The sequence below is a fragment of the Anguilla rostrata genome, chromosome 12, assembly GCF_018555375.3.
Source record: "Anguilla rostrata isolate EN2019 chromosome 12, ASM1855537v3, whole genome shotgun sequence".
Classification (NCBI taxonomy): domain Eukaryota; kingdom Metazoa; phylum Chordata; class Actinopteri; order Anguilliformes; family Anguillidae; genus Anguilla; species Anguilla rostrata.
In genome coordinates, this window is record NC_057944.1 from 30,267,097 (window position 1) to 30,290,737 (window position 23,641).

General features: G+C 49.7%; 1 protein-coding gene across 1 annotated transcript; it reads right to left on the reverse strand.

Moving 5' to 3' along the window:
- Positions 1-159: 159 nt before the first annotated feature.
- Positions 160-23,610, reverse strand: strn4 (striatin, calmodulin binding protein 4). Its single transcript, XM_064301128.1, has 17 exons — positions 23,143-23,610; positions 15,904-16,007; positions 14,534-14,610; positions 13,689-13,767; positions 13,249-13,597; positions 12,773-12,929; positions 12,158-12,253; positions 11,726-11,844; positions 9,383-9,558; positions 8,880-8,927; positions 8,133-8,254; positions 7,061-7,228; positions 6,713-6,853; positions 6,500-6,598; positions 6,149-6,235; positions 5,640-5,829; positions 160-4,449 (listed from the first exon to the last, which is right to left on the reverse strand). Exons 1-16 carry the CDS (start codon positions 23,437-23,439, stop codon positions 5,660-5,662), a joined length of 2,289 nt encoding a protein of 762 aa, XP_064157198.1. The 5' UTR covers positions 23,440-23,610; the 3' UTR covers positions 160-4,449; positions 5,640-5,659.
- Between the last annotated feature and the right edge of the window lie 31 nt (positions 23,611-23,641).

Consider the following 23,641-nt stretch of genomic DNA (forward strand, 5'->3'; position numbering starts at 1 on the left):
CATCTTGACTCCACTGCCCCTACCCCTAGCGGCAAGTAACTCACTAATATAGTTTCTTCTAAATGTGCCAAATACATACTCCTAAATAAATGCAAAGCTCTCTCAGGTACATACATTTAAAGATATGAGCACCAAATAAAGACACACGAGAGTTTTCAGTTCTATGTACAAAACCTTTTTTTTTTTTCCTATTTTTTATTCCATAATGACGTACGATACAAGACCCGCAAAGTAAACAAAACAAAGAGGAAAAGGAAAATATATCTTTTTGATACAAGCTAGAATGCGTTACAAAAAATTAAATGAAATAAATAAAAGGCAGGTCCCTTGTCCCTTGTGGTTAGAAGAAATTGTTTGAATACATGATGTACAAAATATCACACAGTGATAAGTTGCTATTAAAAAAATAAAACACAAAGAAACAACAGCCCTTTTCCTTGGCCTTGACTGTTACTCATTTTTTTCCTGTAGTTTTTGTTTTCCTTTTTTTTCCTTTTTACATTTTTTGACAGTTTTACATTGCAATCTATTATTCACAAGCAAGTTCTAAGCCTACTTAAAAGAATAATACATTAAGATACTACAGCATTCTTATATCTTAATAACCATAATAATAATTATAATAAAGAAAAATAAACAATGGAAAAATGAAATGATGATTGGACATTTAAAAAACACAAAACATTTTCTAGTCTTTTCTCATCTCCGGATCTTCTTCCGTTTTTTCAGGCGCATAGATTCGCGTGGATTTGTCCGTTTCCGATATTTGGAATGTTGGGCTGTGATTGCCTTTGCACATTATTGTGTAATGTTGGGGGGGGGGGGGGGGGGCGGTGCCACAGAAAAACGTGGAACCGGTTGGCACCACAATAAAGAGCGGGCAGACAAACTGCAGTGAAAGACCTTTTTCTCTACCTGCTATATTTCCGTTTAGTTTAAAACATAATTTCAGCGAACATTTGAAAATGAAACTAGCTGAAAGTGTATTTAAATATGTACCAGCCACATACCAACTTCATTATACTTAGGAAACAGCGTTGGTACATCCAATCAGCGGCTTTCCCTGCATTTCAGTTTTTACATAGAACAAACCCTAACTGCTTTTTAAGCTCTGACCGTCAGAGGCACCGGATAAACACAACTTGTGACTTTTATCTGGGGATAGAACGGCCAATCTCAGGACAGCACAGGCCACGTAGTGCAACAAGGGGACAGGCCAGCTGTTAGTGTACAGGCAAACAACGATATTTCAGAACGTGAGGTCGATCAGGGTTCAGAGGTCAATTTGTGTGACATTACCACGTGGGGTTCAATGTGAAGGGGGTGAGGTGGGGGTGACATCAGCAAAGACTGCCCTCTGAACCCCCCCCCCCCCCACACACACACACACACCAGGGCCACCCCCATAATGAAGCAGTTTGAATGTGAGAACTCTACCTTTCCAGTGTGGAGAGGGAGGCAAGTCGTAGAGGGAGGGTTACTGATTCACCCACATCACTGACACAGGACACCATTTGCTGCCTGCTAATCTGAGTGTGTTTCCACAGCCAAAGAGCTGCCTGCAGGCTTTTCTGTTCTGCATTGGGGGGAAAAAAGCACACAAAAAAACAGGAGGAAGGGACAACAAGCACCATGACCTTTGACCCCCAAGGTCAGCTTGAGTTCGCAAGTGCGAAGGTGAGAGGTCAGGAAATATAGTGCTCTCTCTTCTGGTCTCTCTAGGCCAACAGACCAACTAGTTAACCACTAGTTAATATTTCAATCCTTTTTTGTGCGTTCGACTATAAACAAGGAGGTCAGAGGTCACAGAGGTGCTTGGGAGCATGTTTAGAGTGGGCACGGCAGGTCCTAAGCTACATCCCAAAAGGTTCAAAGATCCACTGCCGCATTTTCCATCCTGGCGAATGCCAGTTGCACCGCAAATTTTCTGTCCTGGTGAACGTCAACAACTACCCTGGTGAACGGTCACGCATAAACCGTGTCCGTTAAGGATTCTGCGTTAACTGCGATACTCGTGACAAACGCAACGCGTTCGCTTTTATTGCGAAATCCATGCCTGTGGTAAAACTGCAGAGGCTCCGACAGTTTGCAGGCACGAAGGTTCCGTACAAAACAGAGGTTAGAGGAGCGATGAGTCCACGTCACCGGCAAACCTTGGCGGGGTATGTTTTGGCGTGCTCGCAGCTTTCCCAGCATTCCCTGCTCCCGATCCTACTCCCCTGCACCCACAGGCATTTCCCATCAGCCCACTGGGACGTGCACACAGAATACTGTGGAGAGCAGATCCAAGGGTTCAAAACAGGCTTCACTCAAAAGGCGCAGGCATGACCAATCAAACTCAGGCTGAGACACCGATGTGGGGCTTCATCAGTCATTCGTATAGAAAGAAACGCTGAAGAACTGCATTAGCACTATTTCCTGAAGAAATGCAACCACTGCGAGCCTCGATTAACACTAAACCCCACAGGTACTTATAGATCTCTTAGACTCGTCTCTCTGGACTGCAGAGCTGGAGCGAGTCGGGGTTGACCGTTTCACCCTGGCGAGGTGCATGGGTGTAAAAAACAGGGCTGATTTTGGGGTGTAAAAAACATTAGGGCTGAGCTTGGGGTGTAAAAAACATTAGGGCTGACCTTGGGGTGTAAAAAACATTAGAGCTGAGCTTGGGGTGTAAAAACATTTTGGCTCACGTCGAGATACATCAGCCGCCTTGGTCCACGGCAATAAACGTTAAACTAGGAAACCAAAAGGCCAGCTTCGCGCAAGCCAAAGGAAAAACGAGGTCGTAGGCAAAAATGAGCGAAACTGCGGCGTCACGACGCGAGCTGTCCCTCGTTTAAAACGTGAAGGGGGACCCAGGCCCCGGAGGCCCCCCGTGAGGCCCCACTCTTACAGCGGCAGGGCCCTTTCTCTGGCCCACTCTCTCTTAAACCTCACCAGTGTCACTGCAACTAAAAAAAAAAAGAAAAGGATATATTCCCACCCAAGTCCCTGATTCAGACATGATTTTAGCACCAAGATTAACCCAAAGCACACTATATACATTTATATATATTAGGATATGATGACAGAGACAGATGATAAAGGTTACTATTTACAAGTCGATCTTGCTTGTATCCATTATTTTCTATTCGTTCCTCTTCCCTTGGCCAGCGGTGAATTCATTTTGGGGGGAAAATAATAGCAGGAAAGGCCCTTGTTGCTTTTCTCCTTGAACATGATTCACCGTCTACTCCGATTGGGCAAGACGGCACATGTCACACATCTGGTCCAATCACATATCAGCGCCTGTTTTTTTCCCCAAAGAGAAACTGACACACCCTGTATCTGACAAATGATAATGGTGACAGGCATCACATCCCAGGTGAAAAACCTGTGCCAGGCACCGAATCTGAGAACACAGATTCTGCTCCGCTGCACTAGCCCACGATCAGCTTAGGCTTTCAAACACAAACAAACAAAAAAAAGCAAACAAAAGGTGGGATCCAATATCACGTATGGTTGAGCTGAACCCTGATTGGATAACTCGGAGGACTGTTGCGAGGGGCAGGTCGTGTGGGTGGGTGGAGACTGTGGAAATGGGAGGGGTTTGCAGTGGCTCCGCCCTGAATAACTCTCTCCCCCTCTAACATGGATGCTGCTGGTTCCAAATCAACGTGCTTTCATGTGAAATACGAGACCGAAAATCTTAAACAAAACAAAACAAACAAACAAACAAACAAAAACAAAAACATTCAGGCTTCGCGTGGCAACAGCACGGCTGTGATTAAAGCTGTTCGTTCTCCAGCGCTGGCTAAGAGGACTTTTTTTGTGTTTTTTTTTTTTTGTTTTTGTTTTTGTTTTTTTTTAAATAGTGTCAACCAGGTACAGACTTTGGAATGAAATGTTAGGTTTCAGCGCGAGTCGGGCACCGGGCCCCAACTGTAAAAAGGATGGTTCTGGAATGAATGGCGGATGTTTGGCGATGACTACCCACAGCTGCGCCTAGAACTTCAAAAGGTTTCGTGTTACAATACGGGGCTCTAGGCCTCGGTGTCCAAGAGATTCTGTCCATCTTTCTCTGCTCCTCATTACTTTCCTGTCTGTCTCTCTCTCCCCCCCCCTCCATCTCTCTGGGGGGGGCAGCAGGTGTAAGGTGCAGGGCTGACACCTGCAGCTATGACTCTGCTGAAGAGAACTGACTGTGTAGTGCATCAGACCTACTCCTACCTAGCCGTAGCCATAGTAACACAGGTAGGTATTAAAAGCAGTAATATGGATATAAAAAACGGACACACTGAGGTGTAGTGGGACTGCAGGTGTAGGATGGGGGAGGGGGGGAGGTTGGACCCAGCCTGTGGGCCATGCTCCTCCTGTTTGTGTTTGTGTGTGTGTGTGGTTTTGAGTGTGTGTGTGTGTGTGTGTGTGTGTGTGTGAGAGAAAGATTTCTGGTTCTTCCATGTGCAATTTCTGTGAAAGAGGGACAGAGGCAGAGAAAGAGAGAGACAGGGAGGGGGAGGGAGAGGGAGAGAAGAAAAGAGGGTTATCAGCAACATTGCGGCAAGGGTGTAACACTGATATACTGCTCTATGACAAACGACACACTGAATCACTCTCACGCGCACACACACACACAAAACACTGAAAAGCAGCTATTAATACAGTCAAAACAACGTCACAGCCGGAACACACCCGTCGCCTTTCACTGCGCAAATCCTTCACTGTTATCTCAGACGCACGGCTTCTCTGTCAGGCGATTGGAGACGCCGCCATCGCCCGCTCTCACACACCCTCGCGCCTTTCTAACGTGAGCGGATCTCGAGCGCGGGGACTGTAATTACCGTCTCATCAGCTGTTTTTTCTATCGCTCTCTTTTGATTTGAGTTAAAAATTCTTATACAACGGCCTCGGCATTGCAAAAGCATGTACGCGACACACACAGCAAGACGTTAGATATACGCATCTTTGCATCACGTATATTATGTACAGTGCAAATGCAAAGCCGGTTGTAATAATGACATTAGGGCAGTGTTTTTCAACCGGTGTGCCACTAGTGTGCTGTGAGAACACACCGGGTGTGCCGTGGAAAATGTTCTAGTTCTATCGCAAATGGACGTGTGTGTGTGACGCTGTGTGTGTGACGCTGTGTGTGTGTGACGCTGTGTGTGTGTGACGCTGTGTGTGTGACGCTGTGTGTGTGTGACGCTGTGTGTGTGTGACGCTGTGTGTGTGACGTGTGTGTGTGACGCTGTGTGTGTGACGCTGTGTAACGTTCTAGTGGCTGATGGGACAGTGCCGTGCGGCGGAATTGTCTGATTATAAAAAAAGTGTGCCGTGGCAAAAAAAGAGGTCGGGGAACGTAGTGTTGAGGGAACTCAGTGTTGGGGAACGCGGTGTTGGGGAACTTGGGGTTGGGGAACTGGGTGTTGGGAAACTTGACGTTGGGGAACTGGGTGTTGGGGAACGCGGTGTTGGGAAACTTGACGTTGGGGAACTGGGTGTTGGGGAACGCGGTGTTGGGGAACTGGGTGTTGGGGAACGCGGCGTTGGGGGAACGCGGCGTTGGGGGGACACGTCGTTGGGGGAACGCAGCGTTGGGGGAACGCGGCATTGGGGAACTCGATGTTGGGTAACGTGGCGTCGGGGCGCGTCTCTCTCACCCCGCGTCGGGCGCGGCCCCTCAGACGAAGACCTTGGCGAGGGCGTCGGCGCCGGCGCTGCCGATGAAGGGCTGCGAGGGGTGGAAGGCCACGTCGTGGATCGCCTCGTCGTGCTTCTTCCTGTGCGCCGTGATCTCCTGCACGCACGTCCGGTTCTCCAGCGTCCACAGCCGCACCGAGCAGTCGTGGCCTGCAGGGGGCAGGGCAGGGCGGGAGGGGGAAAAAAAAACAACCCCTGAACTACACAACCTTTTACCTGCCCGTGTGCACGAGCGCCATGGATAAGGATTCAGAGGCATTAAATTAGCAAGCGAGAAAAGCAGTACAAATATTGCACTGAATCGGCTGGGACTCCGGTGCCCCTGCTGGTGAACACTGGTAATAACATTTCTTCTCAGTCGGTTATTCAGTTCGTGACCGAGTACTTCTTCCTGTCATGGGTGGAAGATGGCGTGCGATCCCTGGTCCCTGTCAGACAGGAGGGAATTGTGGGACATTATCAGACTTACTGCCGGAGACGAGGTAAGTGCCTTTGGGATCTGTGGTCAGGCAGGTGACAGCATCCAGGTGAGCCACCATAGAGTGAATGACTTTCCCTGCAGAACACAGAACACAGAACACAGTCAGATACCTGCTAGTGTTCAGACTCAGAAGGCCCATTCTGAACCAAGTAAAATACTTCATTTCACATTTACAACATGCCCTGTGTATGTGTGTGTGTGAGTGTATGCACACGTGTGTGGGTGAGTGTGTGTGTGCGTTTGAGTGCACGTGTGGGTGTGAGTGTGTGAGGGAGGTCAGGATAAAGAGCAGGTGAATGAGACAGAGGAGCTGGCTGAAGTGCCACAGCGCTCGCTGACCGGTCTTGTTGTCCAGGAAACGGATGGTGCGGTTCTCGTGGGCGGTAATGGAGATGGGCTGAGAGGGGTGGCTGACCACGCGGTTAATCAGCTCGCTGCCTGCGGGGGGCGACAGAGAGACACGCAATGCTCACTGGAACTGTTAGGCGCGGATACAGGATGGGGCCTGCACAGAGGGGCCCTGCTGGCCGCAGGTCTGACCCACGCACTCACCCTCCTTGGTCCGGGTCTCCAGGACCATGATGCTTTGCTCCGTGTTGAGGTCGTAAAGCAGCGTCTCGCCCCCGTCGAAGGACACCACCGCCTGGAAGGGGGTGGAGGTGACGAAGGCCACGGAGGTGGGCATCCCGTGTTCTGGGAGGGGGCGGGGCAGAGGGAGACAGACGGTCAGCGCACACGCAGACACACACACACACACACACACACACACAGAGCACACACACACACACCACACACACACACACACACACACACACACACACACACACACACAGCACACACGCACACGCACACGCACACACACACACAGAGCACACACGCGCAGCCCGGTCGCTGGCTCACCCTTCTCCTTGTTGAAGACGGAGAGGCAGGGGGTGGAGTTCTGGGGGTCCCAGATGCGCACCGTCCCGTCGGCCGAGCAGGACGCCAGGCGATGGTGGGGGGCGGAGTAAGCCAGGCCCCAAACCGCATCCTCGTGTCCCGCCAACACGCTGCTCTCGATCCCCGGGTCTGTGGGCACGCACACACACAGAAAACACACATAAGAACACACACATCCACACACACACACACACACACACACAGAAAACACACATAAGAACACACACATCCACACACACACACACACACAGAAAACACACATAAGAACACACACACACACACACACACAGAAAACACACGAAAGATCACACATCCACACAAAAAGTTAACAAAAAAAACCAACGCCTGAGCTAACACAGAAAAGCTTCCAGAGCAATTTCTCGTTCCTTTTCACCTTATTTCCTGACAAATGTCTCCCTCTAGTGGCAAACCATAAGCACTACCTTTATGCAAAACCACCCAGTTCCACTGGCAGCTCTGTTGTCAAGGCCTGGTTTTGCCTTGCTGGGGTTAGATAAAGGAATCCAGCTCCTCTCGCCTCTCACATAAACCTGTCACAGTGTCTGCGTCTCCCGTAACATTTGCCCAGGGAAACGATAATGAAGATACGCCAGATAGGCAGGCCCTCATTGCCCCGTGACACATTATTTTACTGTCGTTTTAATTGGCAGGATCGTTAGTAACCAGGGCCGTTTCATGCTATATGAAAACTATGCGGTTGCGTGGGGCCCGAGTGACAGACAGGTGACGGCTCCTCTGTGGAGCTGCTGGTTTTCTGCCACCCCCCCCCGGCTCATCCTGCACCCAGACGGTCACGGGCAGCCGTTTTAGTACCGGTACATGAACACTACTGAGGGCCAGCAGGGAAGCACGTAGGCAGCAAACTTAGAGGACACAGAGAAGCCTTAGTCCTAAAACACGGTCTGTTATGCAGATAGCAGGCTGACTGACCATAGTGGGTAACAGAGAGATTTTGGGTCGATCGTGACCGCGGCTGGTCATAACGGGTCACAGGAACCGCGTTCAGACTGACCGTAGTGGTCGTAGGGGTCCACGTTGAGGTCCGGAATCTTCCAACATCGCACAGAGCCGTCCAGACCACCGCTGAAGCAGGACTCGCCGTCCTCACCCATGGCCAGAGACAGCACCGCCCCGCTGTGCACGCACACACACACACACACGCATGCATGCAAGCGCACACACACACACACACACACGCACGCACACACACACACACACACACGCACACACACACACACACGCATGCATGCAAGCGCACACACACACACACACACACACGCACTCACACACACACACACACACGCACACACACACACACACGCATGCAAGCGCACACACACATGCACACACATACACACACACACGCATGCACGCACGCACACACACACACGCATGCAAGCGCACACACACACGCACAGACGCACGCACGCACGCACACACACACACACACACACAGACGCACACACGCACGCACGCACACACACCAGAAATTTATTCAGTGCACACCGGAGACCAGAGGCCAGCGTTCAGGGTTACTTCTGCCCACGGACCTTCACCTCATGTAACCACAAACACTATATGCAAATGCAGGATGCTGTTCTGTGATCAGCGTGTGGAGAACATACACATCATCTCAGGCCTGCAGAGTAGAGGAATGTGATTGGCTACGGGGAAGTGTGGGCAGAGTCTGTATTCGGCCAACAGAGAGAGAGAGGAATGCGATTGGCTACGGGGGAGTGTGGGCAAAATCGAGACTCACCTGTGGGCCCTGAAGGTATAGATGGGCTCAAAATCCAGCGCGGCATTTCTAAAAGGGGAAGAAAGAAAGAAAAAGAGAAAGAGAGATAGACTGAGAAAGGCAACAGAGTAGGGACTGAGGAGCACAATGAACACACACTTAGCTTCACTATACTACAATATTGATATTTTCATATGCTGGTGAGTTCACTAATGAACTCTTCTGTCCAGAGACTGTGGTATGACCTTTTCCATTTCTAAATATTGGCTTTCGAGACCCCCTGTGGCATTACACGGAATTGCAAGGTGCCTGTGGCATAACCTCAAATACCCATACTGTCCGTAAATGGGGTAGCAGCCAATTTATAACCTAGAGGCTAGAACTTCAGCCACTTAAAATGTTCCAGATTGTTCTCTAGCCTCTCCCAAAGAGGTCCGTGGACATCAGCGCTGACCGGCGATGCCCGACAGGATGTGATGACACGGCCAGTTCCTGCGAGCGAGGCGCGGCGGGGCGGGGCTCACTTCTTGGAGTGCATGGCTTTGTTGAGGTTCCACAGCTTCAGCGTGCCGTCCTCCGAGGCGGACAGCAGCACGGCCTGGCTGGGGTGAAAGGTCAGCGCGCGGATGGCGTCGAAGTGGCTGCGCAGCGTGAAGCGCGGGTTCCACGTCTTCTTGAACTCCTCCCGGCTGTCCTGCAGCTGCGCAGACGAGCAAGACGCGGCATGGTTACGTCCGAACCGTCTGCGGCCCAGCCTCTGAACTGCCTGCATCTGCAGTCTGTGTCTAAACCGTCTGCAGTCTGTGTCTGAACCATCTGCATCTAAACCATCTGCAGTCTGCGTCTGAAGCATCTGCAGTCTGCATCTAAACCATCTGCAGTCTGCATCTAAACCATCTGCAGTCTGCATCTAAACCATCTGCAGTCTGCATCTAAACCATCTGCATCTGAACAGTCTGCAGTCTGCATCTAAACCATCTGCAGTCTGCATCTAAACCACCTGCAGTCTGCATCTAAACCATCTGCATCTGAACAGTCTGCAGTCTGCATCTAAGCCATCTGCATCTGAACAGTCTGCAGTCTGCATCTAAACCATCTGCATCTGAACAGTCTGCAGTCTCATCTAAGCCATCTGCATCTGAACAGTCTGCAGTCTGCATCTAAGCCATCTGCATCTGAACAGTCTGCAGTCTGCATCTAAGCCATCTGCATCTGAACAGTCTGCAGTCTGCATCTAAGCCATCTGCATCTGAACAGTCTGCAGTCTGCATCTAAGCCATCTGCATCTGAACAGTCTGCAGTCTGCATCTAAACCATCTGCATCTGAACAGTCTGCAGTCTGCATCTAAGCCATCTGTAGTCTGCATCTGAACCATCTGCATCTGAACAGTCTGCAGTCTGCATCTAAGCCATCTGTAGTCTGCATCTGAACCATCTGCATCTGAACAGTCTGCAGTCTGCATCTAAGCCATCTGTAGTCTGCATCTGAACCATCTGTCAGAACTTTCTGTGTCTGCAGTCTGCTCGTGCTGTCTGTGTCTGTGCACCATGTCTGTAGTCTGCTCGTGCTGTCTGTGTCTGTGCACCATGTCTGTAGTCTGCTCGTGCTGTCTGTGTCTGTGCACCATGTCTGTAGTCTGCTCGTGCTGTCTGTGTCTGTGCACCATGTCTGTAGTCTGCTCGTGCTGTCTGTGTCTGTGCACCATGTCTGTAGTCTGCTCGTGCTGTCTGTGTCTGTGCACCATGTCTGTAGTCTGCTCGTGCTGTCTGTGTCTGTGCACCATGTCTGTAGTCTGCTCGTGCTGTCTGTGTCTGTGCACCATGTCTGTAGTCTGCTCGTGCTGTCTGTGTCTGTGCACCATGTCCGTAGTCTGCTCGTGCTGTCTGTGTCTGTGCACCATGTCTGTAGTCTGCATTAACAGTCTGAATGTAGCCTAAGCCAGGGTTAGAATGCAAATCTATATGCTAATTAAGAACGTAACACCATCACCAAAAGAGCAATACCCAAATCCACCCGTAGGGAGCAGTATAACCCTACATTGCTTTCAGGATGTACAAATTATTATTTTTTTATCTGTTAACTGAATAAAATATAATGTCAGGTCTCGAGCAGCGACGGTATCTTTTCCAGCCCTGTTCCAGAAAGATCTGCCTCCAGCGTGCGCCTCTCTGGTCGCCGCCGCGTCGGTTCGTCTGAAGGCGGGCCGGCTCCCACGCACACGCTCAGGAGAGCCCGCGGTGTCTGGCTGGCCGCAGGCGGACGCGCACGCCCTCGCCGTCTGGCGCAAAGTGGCCGCAGACGCCCGAGAGCCGGCGAGACGGCGGCACAGCCTCCAGCGCAGGCAGCACGGGGTTAACCCCCCCCCCCCCACACACACACACACGCCCACGCTCTAACGTCAGGACTGTCACAGCACGCTGTATGGCTTTAAATGGACAGCGGTATCAACCTGAGATTCCTATCGCACGCATTTTACGATCGGTGTTATTTTTATGATTCGTGTTATAGTTCTGGCCTAAAGTTGGCATGATGGGCCTTATTTAGTGCTGTGATGATGATGGATGTTCTCTTGCTGCTCTGTGAACGGCATTAACCAGGCCTGACACCGTTGCTTTGGTAACTCAGGAGGCTGTACTCAGGTTGTCATGTGTTGTTACTCACAGTAGATACGCGCATCTGACTGATGAACGCGACGTACTGTGAACCGAGCACTACTGAACCGTACAGAACCAGGGCGGTAAATCCACCGCTACAGAAGCGTACGGAACCGGGGCGGTAAATCCACTGCTACTGAACCGCTACTGAACCGGGGCGGTAAACCCACCGCTACTGAACCGTACGGAACCGGGCCGGACGGCGGACTCACTTCCACGGTGAGGTCGTTGTCGTTGGCGACGGTGAGGTCGGCCAGCTCGCCCAGGTTCATGTCTCCGCCCCCAACCGCGTCCAGGATGAAGACGTCTGAGGAGAAACCAAGTGCGCCCCCTACAGTACAGGAAAGGTAAAATATTTCAATTAAACCTTTCAACAAGTAAGCAGTTTCAAGCAGTAATACTCAGCTGTGCAAGATAACCATATACACCATGGTACTAAATTGTATACAATATATTATCGTTATTAAGAGAAGCACACAGTATATTATATTATAATCTAATTAATTACATTAATTATAATAATTTGATTCATTTTGAATATGTGAACGTTAGACGTTTCGGGTGAAACAGGTGAACACGTGAACCATGAGGGTAGAGAAACCGAAGAACCCGACACAGGGAGGGGGGCTCAGGGGGGGTCTTACCTTCACCAGAGCGAGACTGTCCCGGGACAGTGGGGGGCGGGGAAGGTTTGGAGGGGAAATCAGACATCATGCCCTGCAGCTTGTTCCTGCGATTCTCTGTCCCACACAGAGAGGAGACACTCATCAAGACACACACATAGACACACACCACACACACACGCACACCCTCACAAACACACACTGAACACCAGGACAGACACACAGACACAGAAGTCTCGAGAGAGAGACAGACAAAATACACAGACAGATACAGGAAGTAGACCTCCATAAACACACAGGCAGGGACAGATGCACTGACAGACACAGACACATCCATAAACACTGGCATAGTGCCAGAGAAGACAGTCAAAGCATGACACACAGACAAAGAGGACAGACAGAAGGAAACAGAGACAGACAGTCAGACAAAAGGAAACAGACAGAGAAGACAGACAAAAAGAAACAGACAGACAGACAGAAGCAAACAGCACCAGACAGGACGAGACAGACAAACCGCAGCATGTTCAGACTGAGAGAAGCTACACAAAGCCCGGAAAGAGAAAGCCCAGAACAGAGCTGCAGATAGAGGCACAGACAGACAGACAGACAGACGGGGTCGATCGAGGGGTGGTGTACCTAATTCCCGGCCGTCCCCAGAGATGCGCGCCTCCCCTGCCCCCTCTCCCTCCTCCCCCGACCCCAGGAAGTCAAATTCGCTCAGCGCATCCTCGGAGTCATCTTCATCCTCCTCATCCTCGGGGTCCAGATCGGCCGTCATGGGCTCTGCACCCAACTGGGAACACAAAAACACACACACGCAAATGAACACATACACGCACACACGCACACACACACACAGCACATCGCACAACCACACACACACGCACACCACACCACACGCCCAACACGCACGCACACGCACACATGCACATGCGTCACAGACACACACACACACACACGTGCACACACACTCTCACCACACACACACACGCACACACACACACACGCACACACACACACACACACGCACACACACACACGCACACACGCAGCAGGGGGCACAGACACACACACGCGCACGCAGCAGCGGGCGGTGTCGAGCAGCCACTGACCTTCACCCGCTGCTTCTTGGTCTTGCGCGGCGCGTCGATGCAGTCCGTGGCCAGGCCCTGGAAGTCGTCCTCTTCGTCGCTGTCGTCCTCGTCCTCGTCCTCGCAGCCGTGGAGGAAGGGCAGCTTGTCGAGCACCGAGCCGCCCAGGCGCTCCTTGGAGCTCTCCTTGCCGGCGTTCCTCTTGATCTGCTCCTCGATCTGGCGCACCAGCAGGGACTCCCCCGCCGCGTGCGGCTCGGGTTCGGGGGGCGGGCCGTTGGCCTCCGGGCTGCTCCTCCCCAGCAGGGAGCGCACGCGCTTGGAGCGCATGTCCAAGATGGTGTCCGAGTAGCCCACCTCCTCCAGGTACCTGCGCACACACACGCAGAGTCCCCCCCCGTTTAAAAAGCGCGTCGCTCCGACCCCGCCCCTCAGAAGGCCGCAGGGGGCTGAGGTCTTACTTGCGCAGCAGCTGACGTCCCTCCTTCCAGGACATCTGATTGGCCGGCTCCGAGTCGGACTCTGCTGGCCCGTTAGGAACTGCGGGGGTGAGAGGGTGACAGTCAAGACAGGAAGTAACAGCCACCCAAACACACATATGGTGACATACTGCGCCACACTGAACCTTCAGCTTAACCATCTCAGAGAGCATTCTGCAAACGCCCATATACCACACGCACACCAGGAACCCAGCCTAGACCAGGGCAAAACACAACTGCCTTCATCAGCACACACCATCGAGGAGTGTGGCCCTGATGCAATGAGGGGTTTGGACCTGATGCAGTGTGGAGTTTGGCCCTGATTCTGCGTGGAGTTTGGCCCTGACGCAGTGAGGGGTTTGGCCCTGATTCTGCGTGGAGTTTGGCCCACATGCAGTGAGGGGTTTGGCCCAGATGCAGTGAGGGGTTTGGCCCGGATGCAGTGAGGGGTTTGGCCCTGATGCAGTGAGGGGTTTGGCCCGGATGCAGTGAGGGGTTTGGCCCTGGTTCTGCGTGGAGTTTGGCTCTGATTCTGCGTGGAGTTTGGCCCAGATGCAGTGAGGGGTTTGGCCCGTGCGGTGGAGTTTGGCCCGATGCAGTGAGGAGTTTGGCCCGGATGCAGTGAGGGGTTTGGCCCTGATGCAGGTGATGTTTTCCCGGATGCGTGTTTGGATTTGCGGTTGGGATGCGTGGGTTGGCCCTGATTCTGCGTGGAGTGCGGTGCTGATGCAGTGAGGGGTTTGGCTTGGACACTGTGTAGAGTTTGGCTCTGATGCGGTGTGGAATTTGGCCCTGATGCAGTGAGGTGTGGTAAAGACGTGCAGCACCTTGCTCAGACTCCGTCTCCGGTTTCTTCTCTCCAGGGTTCTGCTCGTTCCCCGCCTTCAGCTTCTGGTGCTTGGCCCTACGGACAGACGGACAAACGGACAAGACATCAGTCACAATCTCCACAGCATCCCTCTCCTTCAACCACAAACCAGTGAGTGCGTTTGCCACGCGTCACTTCACCTTCCCCACTCCCACATCTGCGTCTCCTTCACACCTCCATCACCCACACGGCGCTACTCCCCAGAGCAATCACACCCTCTCTCTGCATACAGCACACACCCACCTCGCTCTCTCACCGCGTCTGACTGACTGCACCCTTTCCCTCTCTCACTGCTGCCTTTCAGAGGCCACACGCAAATTCAATCTAATTAATTTTCAAAAGCGTACACCAGCGCAATTAAAACAGATGAATAAACACGTTTTTCGCAGTCGTAATGAATGGAAGCTGGTTCTAATTCTGCCCCGAACATATCATTTAGTGTTTTTTTCTTTGTTTTCGTGCCATTTTGAAAATAACTAGGCTGTCAATAAGATATTTGGCACAGGTGCTGTTTTTCCAAACCGAAATGCCCCCAAACCACACAGCACAAGCAGTTCCCTGTCAAACAGTATGAACAGCATTCTAATTGGAATATTCAGTTTAAAAAGTCATCTGGGTGCATACAGTACTCTTCAGGTTTTGCCTTTTACTGTATTTAACTCAATATAGCTAAAAGCAAGCAGTTAATGTTTAAGGGAACTGACAAAAGGAAGTACAATTCAGAATGATCTAGGGACATGTTACCAATTCATCATTTCGATTTTTTCCCCCAGACATCTGCGATTCTTTTAGAAGATCACAATCTGTTGCCGAGGCCCGGTTCTGACAGCACTACTCCAACAGATCCATTGCTTTATGGGTGACCAACCGCACTGCGCATCACAAAATGTGAACCGTGTGTCACGCAATACAAGGCTGGGAGGTCCTTTAACCTCCAAACCATACCACACATTGTGCTTTGTGCACATATTTAATTATGCTTTACACTTCACCCACATTAGTACTTTAAAGATTTTCTTTGAAGAGGGAAAATAGACTCAAATGATTTTTCTAAGTACTCTCTCACCTCCCCTGTATGAGAATGTGTGTTTTTTTTTCTTTTTCCCACTCCCACTCTCCCTCCCTCCTCTCCTGTATGAGTGTGTTCTCTCTCTCTTTCTCTCATTTGAGGGCATGATTTCTGATGGTCTTCCACTCGCTCGCTTGCTCGCTCCCTCTCCCTCCCTCCCTCCCTCCCTCTCTTTCATTTGAGGGCATGCTTTCTCATGCTCTCTCCTATTTGAGGGTGTGCTTTCTCAAGCTCTCCATCTCTCTCTCGCTCTCTCTCACCTCTCCTGTTTGAGGGCGTACTCCAGCATCTTGATCCTGCGCACCAGGTCCTGTTTCATGTTCTCCTGTCCCTTCCTCTCACCCTGCAGAAAAGCCACCTGCGCCTGGAGACACACACACACAGGGAACATTAGCTCACATATCCCTATGAGCACACACACACACACACACACACACACACACACACACAGGGAACATTAGCTCACATATCCCTATGAGCCACCACACACACACACACACACACAGGACATGTCACAACCCTATGAGCACACACACACACACACACACACACACACAGGGAACATTAGCTCACATATCCCTATGAGCGCACACACACACACACACACACACACACACACACAGGGAACATTAGCTCACATATCCCTATGAGCGCACACACACACACACACACACACACACACACACACACACAGAACATTAGCTCACATATCCCTAGAGCACACACACACACACACACACACACACACACACACACACAGGAACATAAGCACACATGTCCCTATGAAAACACACACACACACACACACACACACAGGAAACATAAGCACACATGTCCCTATGAAAATACACACATTAGTGTACACATCCCTATGAAAGGAGACTTTAGTGCACATACCCTTAAGAAAAGAAAATACACACGTGCACACATGGGGACATCACTGCACAGATCTGCTGCTATACACAAAAACACATGACAGTAAATGTACATAACCTGCCTCTCTCTCAAATAAGCACACACACACGGGGCAGTAAATCCTGTCCCTTTCTCTCACTTAGGCCTATATACACACAGGGGACCTTAGATACACTTGCCTTAAAAAGCCACATTTGGGTTTACACACACACACACACACACACACACGCACACAAACACACACACATGCACACGTGGAAGCACACACACACACACACACACACGCACACAGACACATGCACACGTGGAAGCACACACACACACACGTTTATGCAATGACCCTATACCTCACACAGTGGGTAATAACGGACACACACAAGCGGAGCGGTTTCCACACACTTTGTATTGCTCAGGCCACCCAACCTCAAGGCAGTGGGTTCTCCATGGCATGGAGCTGAACTGAATATCTCACACATCCTGTTCTTATAGAGGCATGTGTGGGTGGATTACTCACTGCCGCTGCAGGTGAAAGAACTGTCAATACCCTAAAGCGTACCAATAAGCAAAATCAAAATGCTACCGCAAACATTGAGATGGCATGCACTATTTGCAATAACAGGTAACAAGACGCCACGTCTTTAGGTAGGATTGCCACGGTATTTAAAACTGTAAGATAATTCAATATTTGACTTATTTTTCCCCCCAATATGAGGAAAAATGTTTTACAGTAAGGGTTTTTATGCTCTCTGCTGTCCCCGATGGCCAGAAGATGAATCATCACCATCATATTTCGGTTTCTCTGTGCGTTTGGCAACAACACTCTGTCTAAATTTAGTCAAAATTGTCGACAGACATGGTTAAGACTTTTTTTAATTTATTTTGCTCTCCCCCCTCCTCCTTATTCTATCACTCTCTAAGGTTCTCTTGGGCCCACTTCCCTGCTCACTCTCTCACACTCACATACACACACACACTCACATACGGTAAATGGTAAATGCATTTATATAGCTTTACAATTGATGCCTGTCATTCACCCATTCACACACACACTCACTCACACACCAACGGTGAAAGGCTGCCATGCAAGGTACCAATCAACTCATTGGGAGCAATTAGGGGTTAGGTGTCTTGCCCAGGAACACTTGGCCCCGCCCAGGGCGGGGGATCGAACCGGCAACCCTCCGACTGCCAGACAACCGCTCTTACCTCCTGAGCTATGTTGCCCCCCTGAGCTATGTTGCCCCGTTGCCACTCACACACACTCACTCACTCACACAGACACACCCACACACTCACATGTGTGTGCCAGTACACCTCCTTGTTCAGACTCTAAACACTTTGCAGAGAACTCTTTTACAGCTGTGAAACGGTTAACACGCCCACCATTCAAACAGTCACAAACTTCACGGTTTAAAAAGCCAGCGTGAAGCTCAACCACACACGGCTCAAAAGGGAACAACCAATTTTACCGGAAAAACAGAATATGGCAAACTACCAAATCCGAAATGGCAGAGTTTTTAATCCAACGTGCAGTGAGAAATGTAGAAAATGCTTTAATAAATATAGGCATTAGGCACAAGCACCTCTAAAGAAGCATCCTGAAATTACTCAACAGCTGGGAAACTTTCACACTATAAAACTTTCAGCACTGCAAGACAGTCCCTTTCCTCTTCAGTACACTTTCCCCTTTGTGTACTTGGTGAAGTACATGGTGAGGTGATGGCTGCAGTCTGTATTTGAAGGGATGGAGGGAGGAGGATGGAGTGTGTGTGTGTGTGCGTGTGAGGGGAACTGCTGGGATTGGGGGGTATCATTCCTCGCTCCTTCTGCAGGAGAGCATGCTGGGACCTGCCGTCTCCAGCCCGGCCGTCCCGCAGCATACCTGCCGGGTGACTGCGCCCCGCCAAGGCCCCAAATCACAGCTCGCTCCCCCGGTGACTCAGAGCGGCAGGTCCCTACTGGCCTCCACCTCCGCCCCTCCCCACCTGGGATCCGATGGCTGCGATAGGCTGGGGCTGGGTTTTCCCCAGCTTCCCACTGGCTGGGACGCAAATGGGTTTTTCTGAAGCTTGCGCGGGTTCTTCGGGCGACCGTTTTTCTCCCCGGCGACAGACAATCCCACTCACGTCCCGGTCCAGCCCGCAGCCAATCAGAAGTCAGGAAAACCTGGCTCCAGCCAATGTGGGGACCACAAAGGCCGAAACCATTCTATATGCACTGGGAACTCATCGATACCAAGTTCGGCAACAACTGCATGCATGTCAGAGAATCGTATTCTCAATGAGTAGCAGTTCGATCCACTCCAACGTTGGTGAGAACTTGAGGGATGTTCGTAATGGAAGCCTCCTATTGGCTCCTAAAATCCATTCACCGTGCATCTCATAAGACCGGGAATGACTCGAGCGTTATGCATTAAAGCTGCTGGGATTGGTGGGCGTCATTCCTCTCTTCCTGTTCTCACAGGAAAGCAGGAGCCAGCCGTCACTTCTCAACTGAGCGACATACACAACTTTAGCATTTTTACATGTATTTACCTGGATAGTAGACTGAAGCAATTTAGGTTGAGTACATGGTTCAAGGGTACAACAGCTACCTGGGAATCAGCAACCTTCAGGATACAAGCCCAGTTCCCTACCCATTACACTACACTTAAAGTAATGCTGCTTCATCCACATAGCAAGGTAAAGAGCAGCTTCCTACAGACTCAGTCTATTCCTAAGGGCCCACAGCCCAGCCCTACAATTAGAGCAGAGAACTTTTCTAGGACAAATATCTAGTTTGGGTACTCTGGGCAGAGTGGGGTGGGTGTGTGTGTGTGTGTGTATAAGGAGCCTTCTGTCACAAGAGATAGAGTTTGAGGAAAAACAAATCCAATGGATGGATGGTTTAAAGTTATATACTGAGAAGTTATATACTGAGCGTCCATTAATGTCTTGAGTGAAGACCTTGATTAGTTAGTTGAATCAGGTGTGTTAGTGCTGGGCGAATATAAAAACCCACACCCACACCTACCCTTTTCAGAAAATTGAACACCCTAGCTTTAGGGTGACCTATGTGGCTGGTGACAAGATTGCTTATACTGAAACACGGGGAAATAAACAAGCCCTAAATGATTCCAAAGTATTGCCTACCAACCCCACATGAAGCAATATTTGGTCACATTGGACACCAACGTCATTTCAGTGGCGTACTGTCTGTAAGCACCAGATGAACATTCACCACCCAGTTCCAGAGAAGCTCTTTGTTTACAAACATCGATCCGGTGCTTATTCTCATTCCCATAACCAGTACTTTGATCCTTTATTCCGGCAAAGCCGGTTCACCACATGCAATGTTTTGTCTGGGGACAAAACGTTGGCTATTCAGAGATTCTTCTAAATGCAATACATTTATAATCAAGGCCACGCCTGGCCCAGCTAGGACAAGAACACCGTGGAGGTGGGGCCATCTCCCAGAATGCAATGGGAGCAATGTGGGACGGGAACGGGGGGGGGGGGTTGCGTTTCGATTCTCAAGAGCAGAAGAAGGAGAAGAAGATTTTATCCATCCTTTCTTTGGCAGACCTTCAACATATAAAAGCCAACCACACATCCACCGATAAGGAGCGGTTAATGAGGTGAAGCAGCAGACTCCGCTGTGCACTGAACGCAGGAGAAGCAGCATTTAATTAGGGCCGTGTTCAGTTCTAATGAAAGGCCAGCCCCATCACTGCAAAAAGAGCCATTAGCCTATCAATACGGCTGGCCACAGAGCCATTACACATTTCAGACTGAGCCTCTGGGTCGCGCCTCGCGCCTCTGCTGCAGGAAGACAGGGACTGGGGGCAGCGGCGGCTAGCAAACCGGGTGTGTGAGCAGGAGGGCTGCAGGTCTCAATGACACGGCTGCTGTTCTCCCAGGGAAGGCACCTCCGCAAACGAAGTTAAAACACAGACGTCAATGCATCAAAGGCAAGCCATGCAAAGATTAGAATATGCATCTGGTCAGCAAACAGACTTTCTTGGAATTAAGGGGTAAAAGCCAGTGATAATCCAACTTCAAACCACAGATTTTTTTTTTTTTTTTTCTAGGGCAGCTATTAATAGTCAAGGGCCAATTTTATATTCCGACCAACACACGAATCAGATATGACCAGTCCTGCAGCCGTCTTCCGAAACAAAGTTGAATACTGATCTTTTCGAAAGCAAGACAGAGATTAGTTTTCCCACTTTAGAAAGAGGGAGGGAGAGATGAACAGAGAGCCGTGAGGGAGGGTCTGGGGTTCGGTGCCTTGATTTCCAGAATAACTACTCAGTCACAAAGTTGTGAGCTTCACAGCTCAAGAGCAACACCCTTACTAGGCGATTCCCCCACAGGTTATCATGGTCTAAACTCAAGTTTCTATTTAAACTGTAACAAGCAATTAGTGGGCAACTAATGCTAAACGTTTTAATTTAATCCAGCTCCCAAGTCGTACAAAAGATGTTAAGGTAGATCTGTAACAACACATGACGGAATATGTTGAAGTGAATAAAATTCAGTAAAGTGCTAGAGGGGTAGAAAGCCGACCATACACAGAATGCAAATGTGGTCAAATTTTGAACTGACCACTTATGCAAAAAAAGGTCCCACCGTTTTTATATAGGCCATAGGGAAAGCACACAAACACAAGAGCAGATTTATAGGTGGTTGTTAAGAATAGAAGGGACAACTGGCTTGTTTCTGCTCACAGAAGACCCTTTGTAGACGTCAAACCTGGCTTAATGCCGGTGAAGTTCTGACTGTCAAAAAAGACGAACCGACACAGGTGTAACTGATTTATGCCGGGTGAATGAAGGATTCAAGAGACCCAGCAAAAGGGACAGACCTGGAGGCCAAAAGGTGCAAATAGAAACAAATACACATTTTACGCTCTGTCTTTCTTTTAGCACAGCAATAGACCTACCGACTGGCCCCCGTACGAGGAACTGTCCACTCCCACGCCACGGAGAAAGAAGACTTGAGCGTTCTAAAGTCTCCGGCTGACACATCCACGCTTATGAAACACGGACACGTAACGAGAAGGTCTCCAAAGACAAATGTGGTCTATTCCGGCCCTCAAATAGCGCTGGGGCTTTCCCGTTTTAGAGCCCACTCTCGAGTTTTATGTAATCCGGGCCAGTGTTTGAATGTCTAATTGCCCGTCTTTTCCCAGTGCCTAATTATTTCAATAAAAGCGGGAAAAGCCCAATTATTATGAGATCTCAAGATTCCCGTCTGCAAATGCTTAAAAACTACTGGTGAAGTGAATGCTAAGCCTTCGTAGTTGTCAAATTATCCTATTATTATTATTTCCGCAGCCGGAAATAGACCCTTCTGGGACATCTAAATAGGTCATTTTCAATGTTAATCGAGAAGCCTAAATTGTTGGAAGCTATATGACCTTTCAAAACACACAATATTGGAATGGCATTGAATGCAAAGACCCCTATGTGACAAAAAGGCTTATTTTACGTAAGCCCATGTCAGACAAAAACTGTAATCAGGACAACACATTTCGAGTGCAGGGGACCACCAACATAGGGTGAACAGAAAGAATATTTAAAGCCATATCTCTGCAGTTTTACAAACAGCACAACCTATAGAAACAGCATTACATCACCATGTCGATTCCATACAGCCTACAAGCAGAGGATTTACAAACGCACTGTATTCTAGAGATTGTCGTCGAGATGAAATCACGTGACAGCACAGTAATCTCGAGCTATTTTCCATAGCCTACTCCGTCGATCAAATTCCCAAAATATTAGCACATTTGGCTTTGGACCACCCGAAGCATTCGTGGTGTGCCATTTGCCTAGTTTTCCGTTTTAGATTTAGTTAGATAGGTGGGCTGTTGTAAATCTGTGAAGAAATTGTCATGTTAACTGATTTACTACTCGCCATCTGACCTGATTTAGAATATAAACCAAGGAGTGGAACAACTACCGGGGCGGTCTTGTCGAATTACAAGAAATCTTGCAGTTTAACGCTGTGCACCAGAAAGCTAGCTACAAATCGTGAGATTACAAATGCATTCTGACGATTTCATAGCTATAGCCTACATGAATGCAATTGTACTGACAGTTGTTTGATTGTCTTTACAAATCACTGGCTACGTTCAAACATATCAAAGCGCATCGCATTTTCTACATTAGATTAAGGATATGAATTAGCTGTGTTTTGTGAGTAGCATTTTTTAAAACTATTACCAATGGTTAGCGTAAAACCTTTAATAGGCTACTACTGCGACGACAAAGTACACAAGAAGCTTCTGTTGGTGATTATATTGTCCATGTCGCTCACACCAAAATGACCAAGCGCCTTGAAACGCTCATTTTTGTAGCTCGCTACAAATTCGTGCCGTTTTGCAAGCTTTTCTGCCGTTATAGTGTTACAACGACGCCGACGCTAGTTAGTTGAAGCTAGTCGTTCTGCATACAGTGCACACCATTGCCACCGTATTGTCACGATCTCGTCAAAACTATCCCAACCTAGAGGTTATTGGACTATAACTTACTGTCGTGATTTGTGCGTTTTAATCGATGTGCAATCAGACAACGGAACAAATAACGCTTGGTTAGTTACCCTGAGTTCGTCTCTCTCGGCCTCCCAGCGATATTTCTCGGCCTGGAAGCGGCCCCACTCATACTGGATGAAGTGCAAAATCCCAGGCAGCGAAAGGCCCGCTTCGCCGTCCTGCGGCTCCCGTGGTTGGGAAGAGCCGGCCATCGCCCCAGCTGCTGCCGCCGCCGCCGCGGCCGCTGCTGCCGTAGCTGGCCCTGGCACAGCTTTCGGCCCGTTAGGATTGCGCCCCACGCCGCTCCCTCCTCCCGGATTCGGATTCGTTCCGCCTGCTACTCCACCGGACCTTTCCCCGTCCATTATCGTGCAAGAGCAGTCACCAGGACAAGGGGGGTTGGTAAATAAGGGAGAATGACAATGATACCCCCTCTCCCGGAACACCAACCACTAGTTCTCGCTTTCGTTCTGTGTCTTTCTTTCTCACTCACTAGAGAAATGTAAGCGCTCGTACAGAAAGGCTGCCAAATAGTGATCTCTCCAAAGCAAAGATACTACAGCGAAT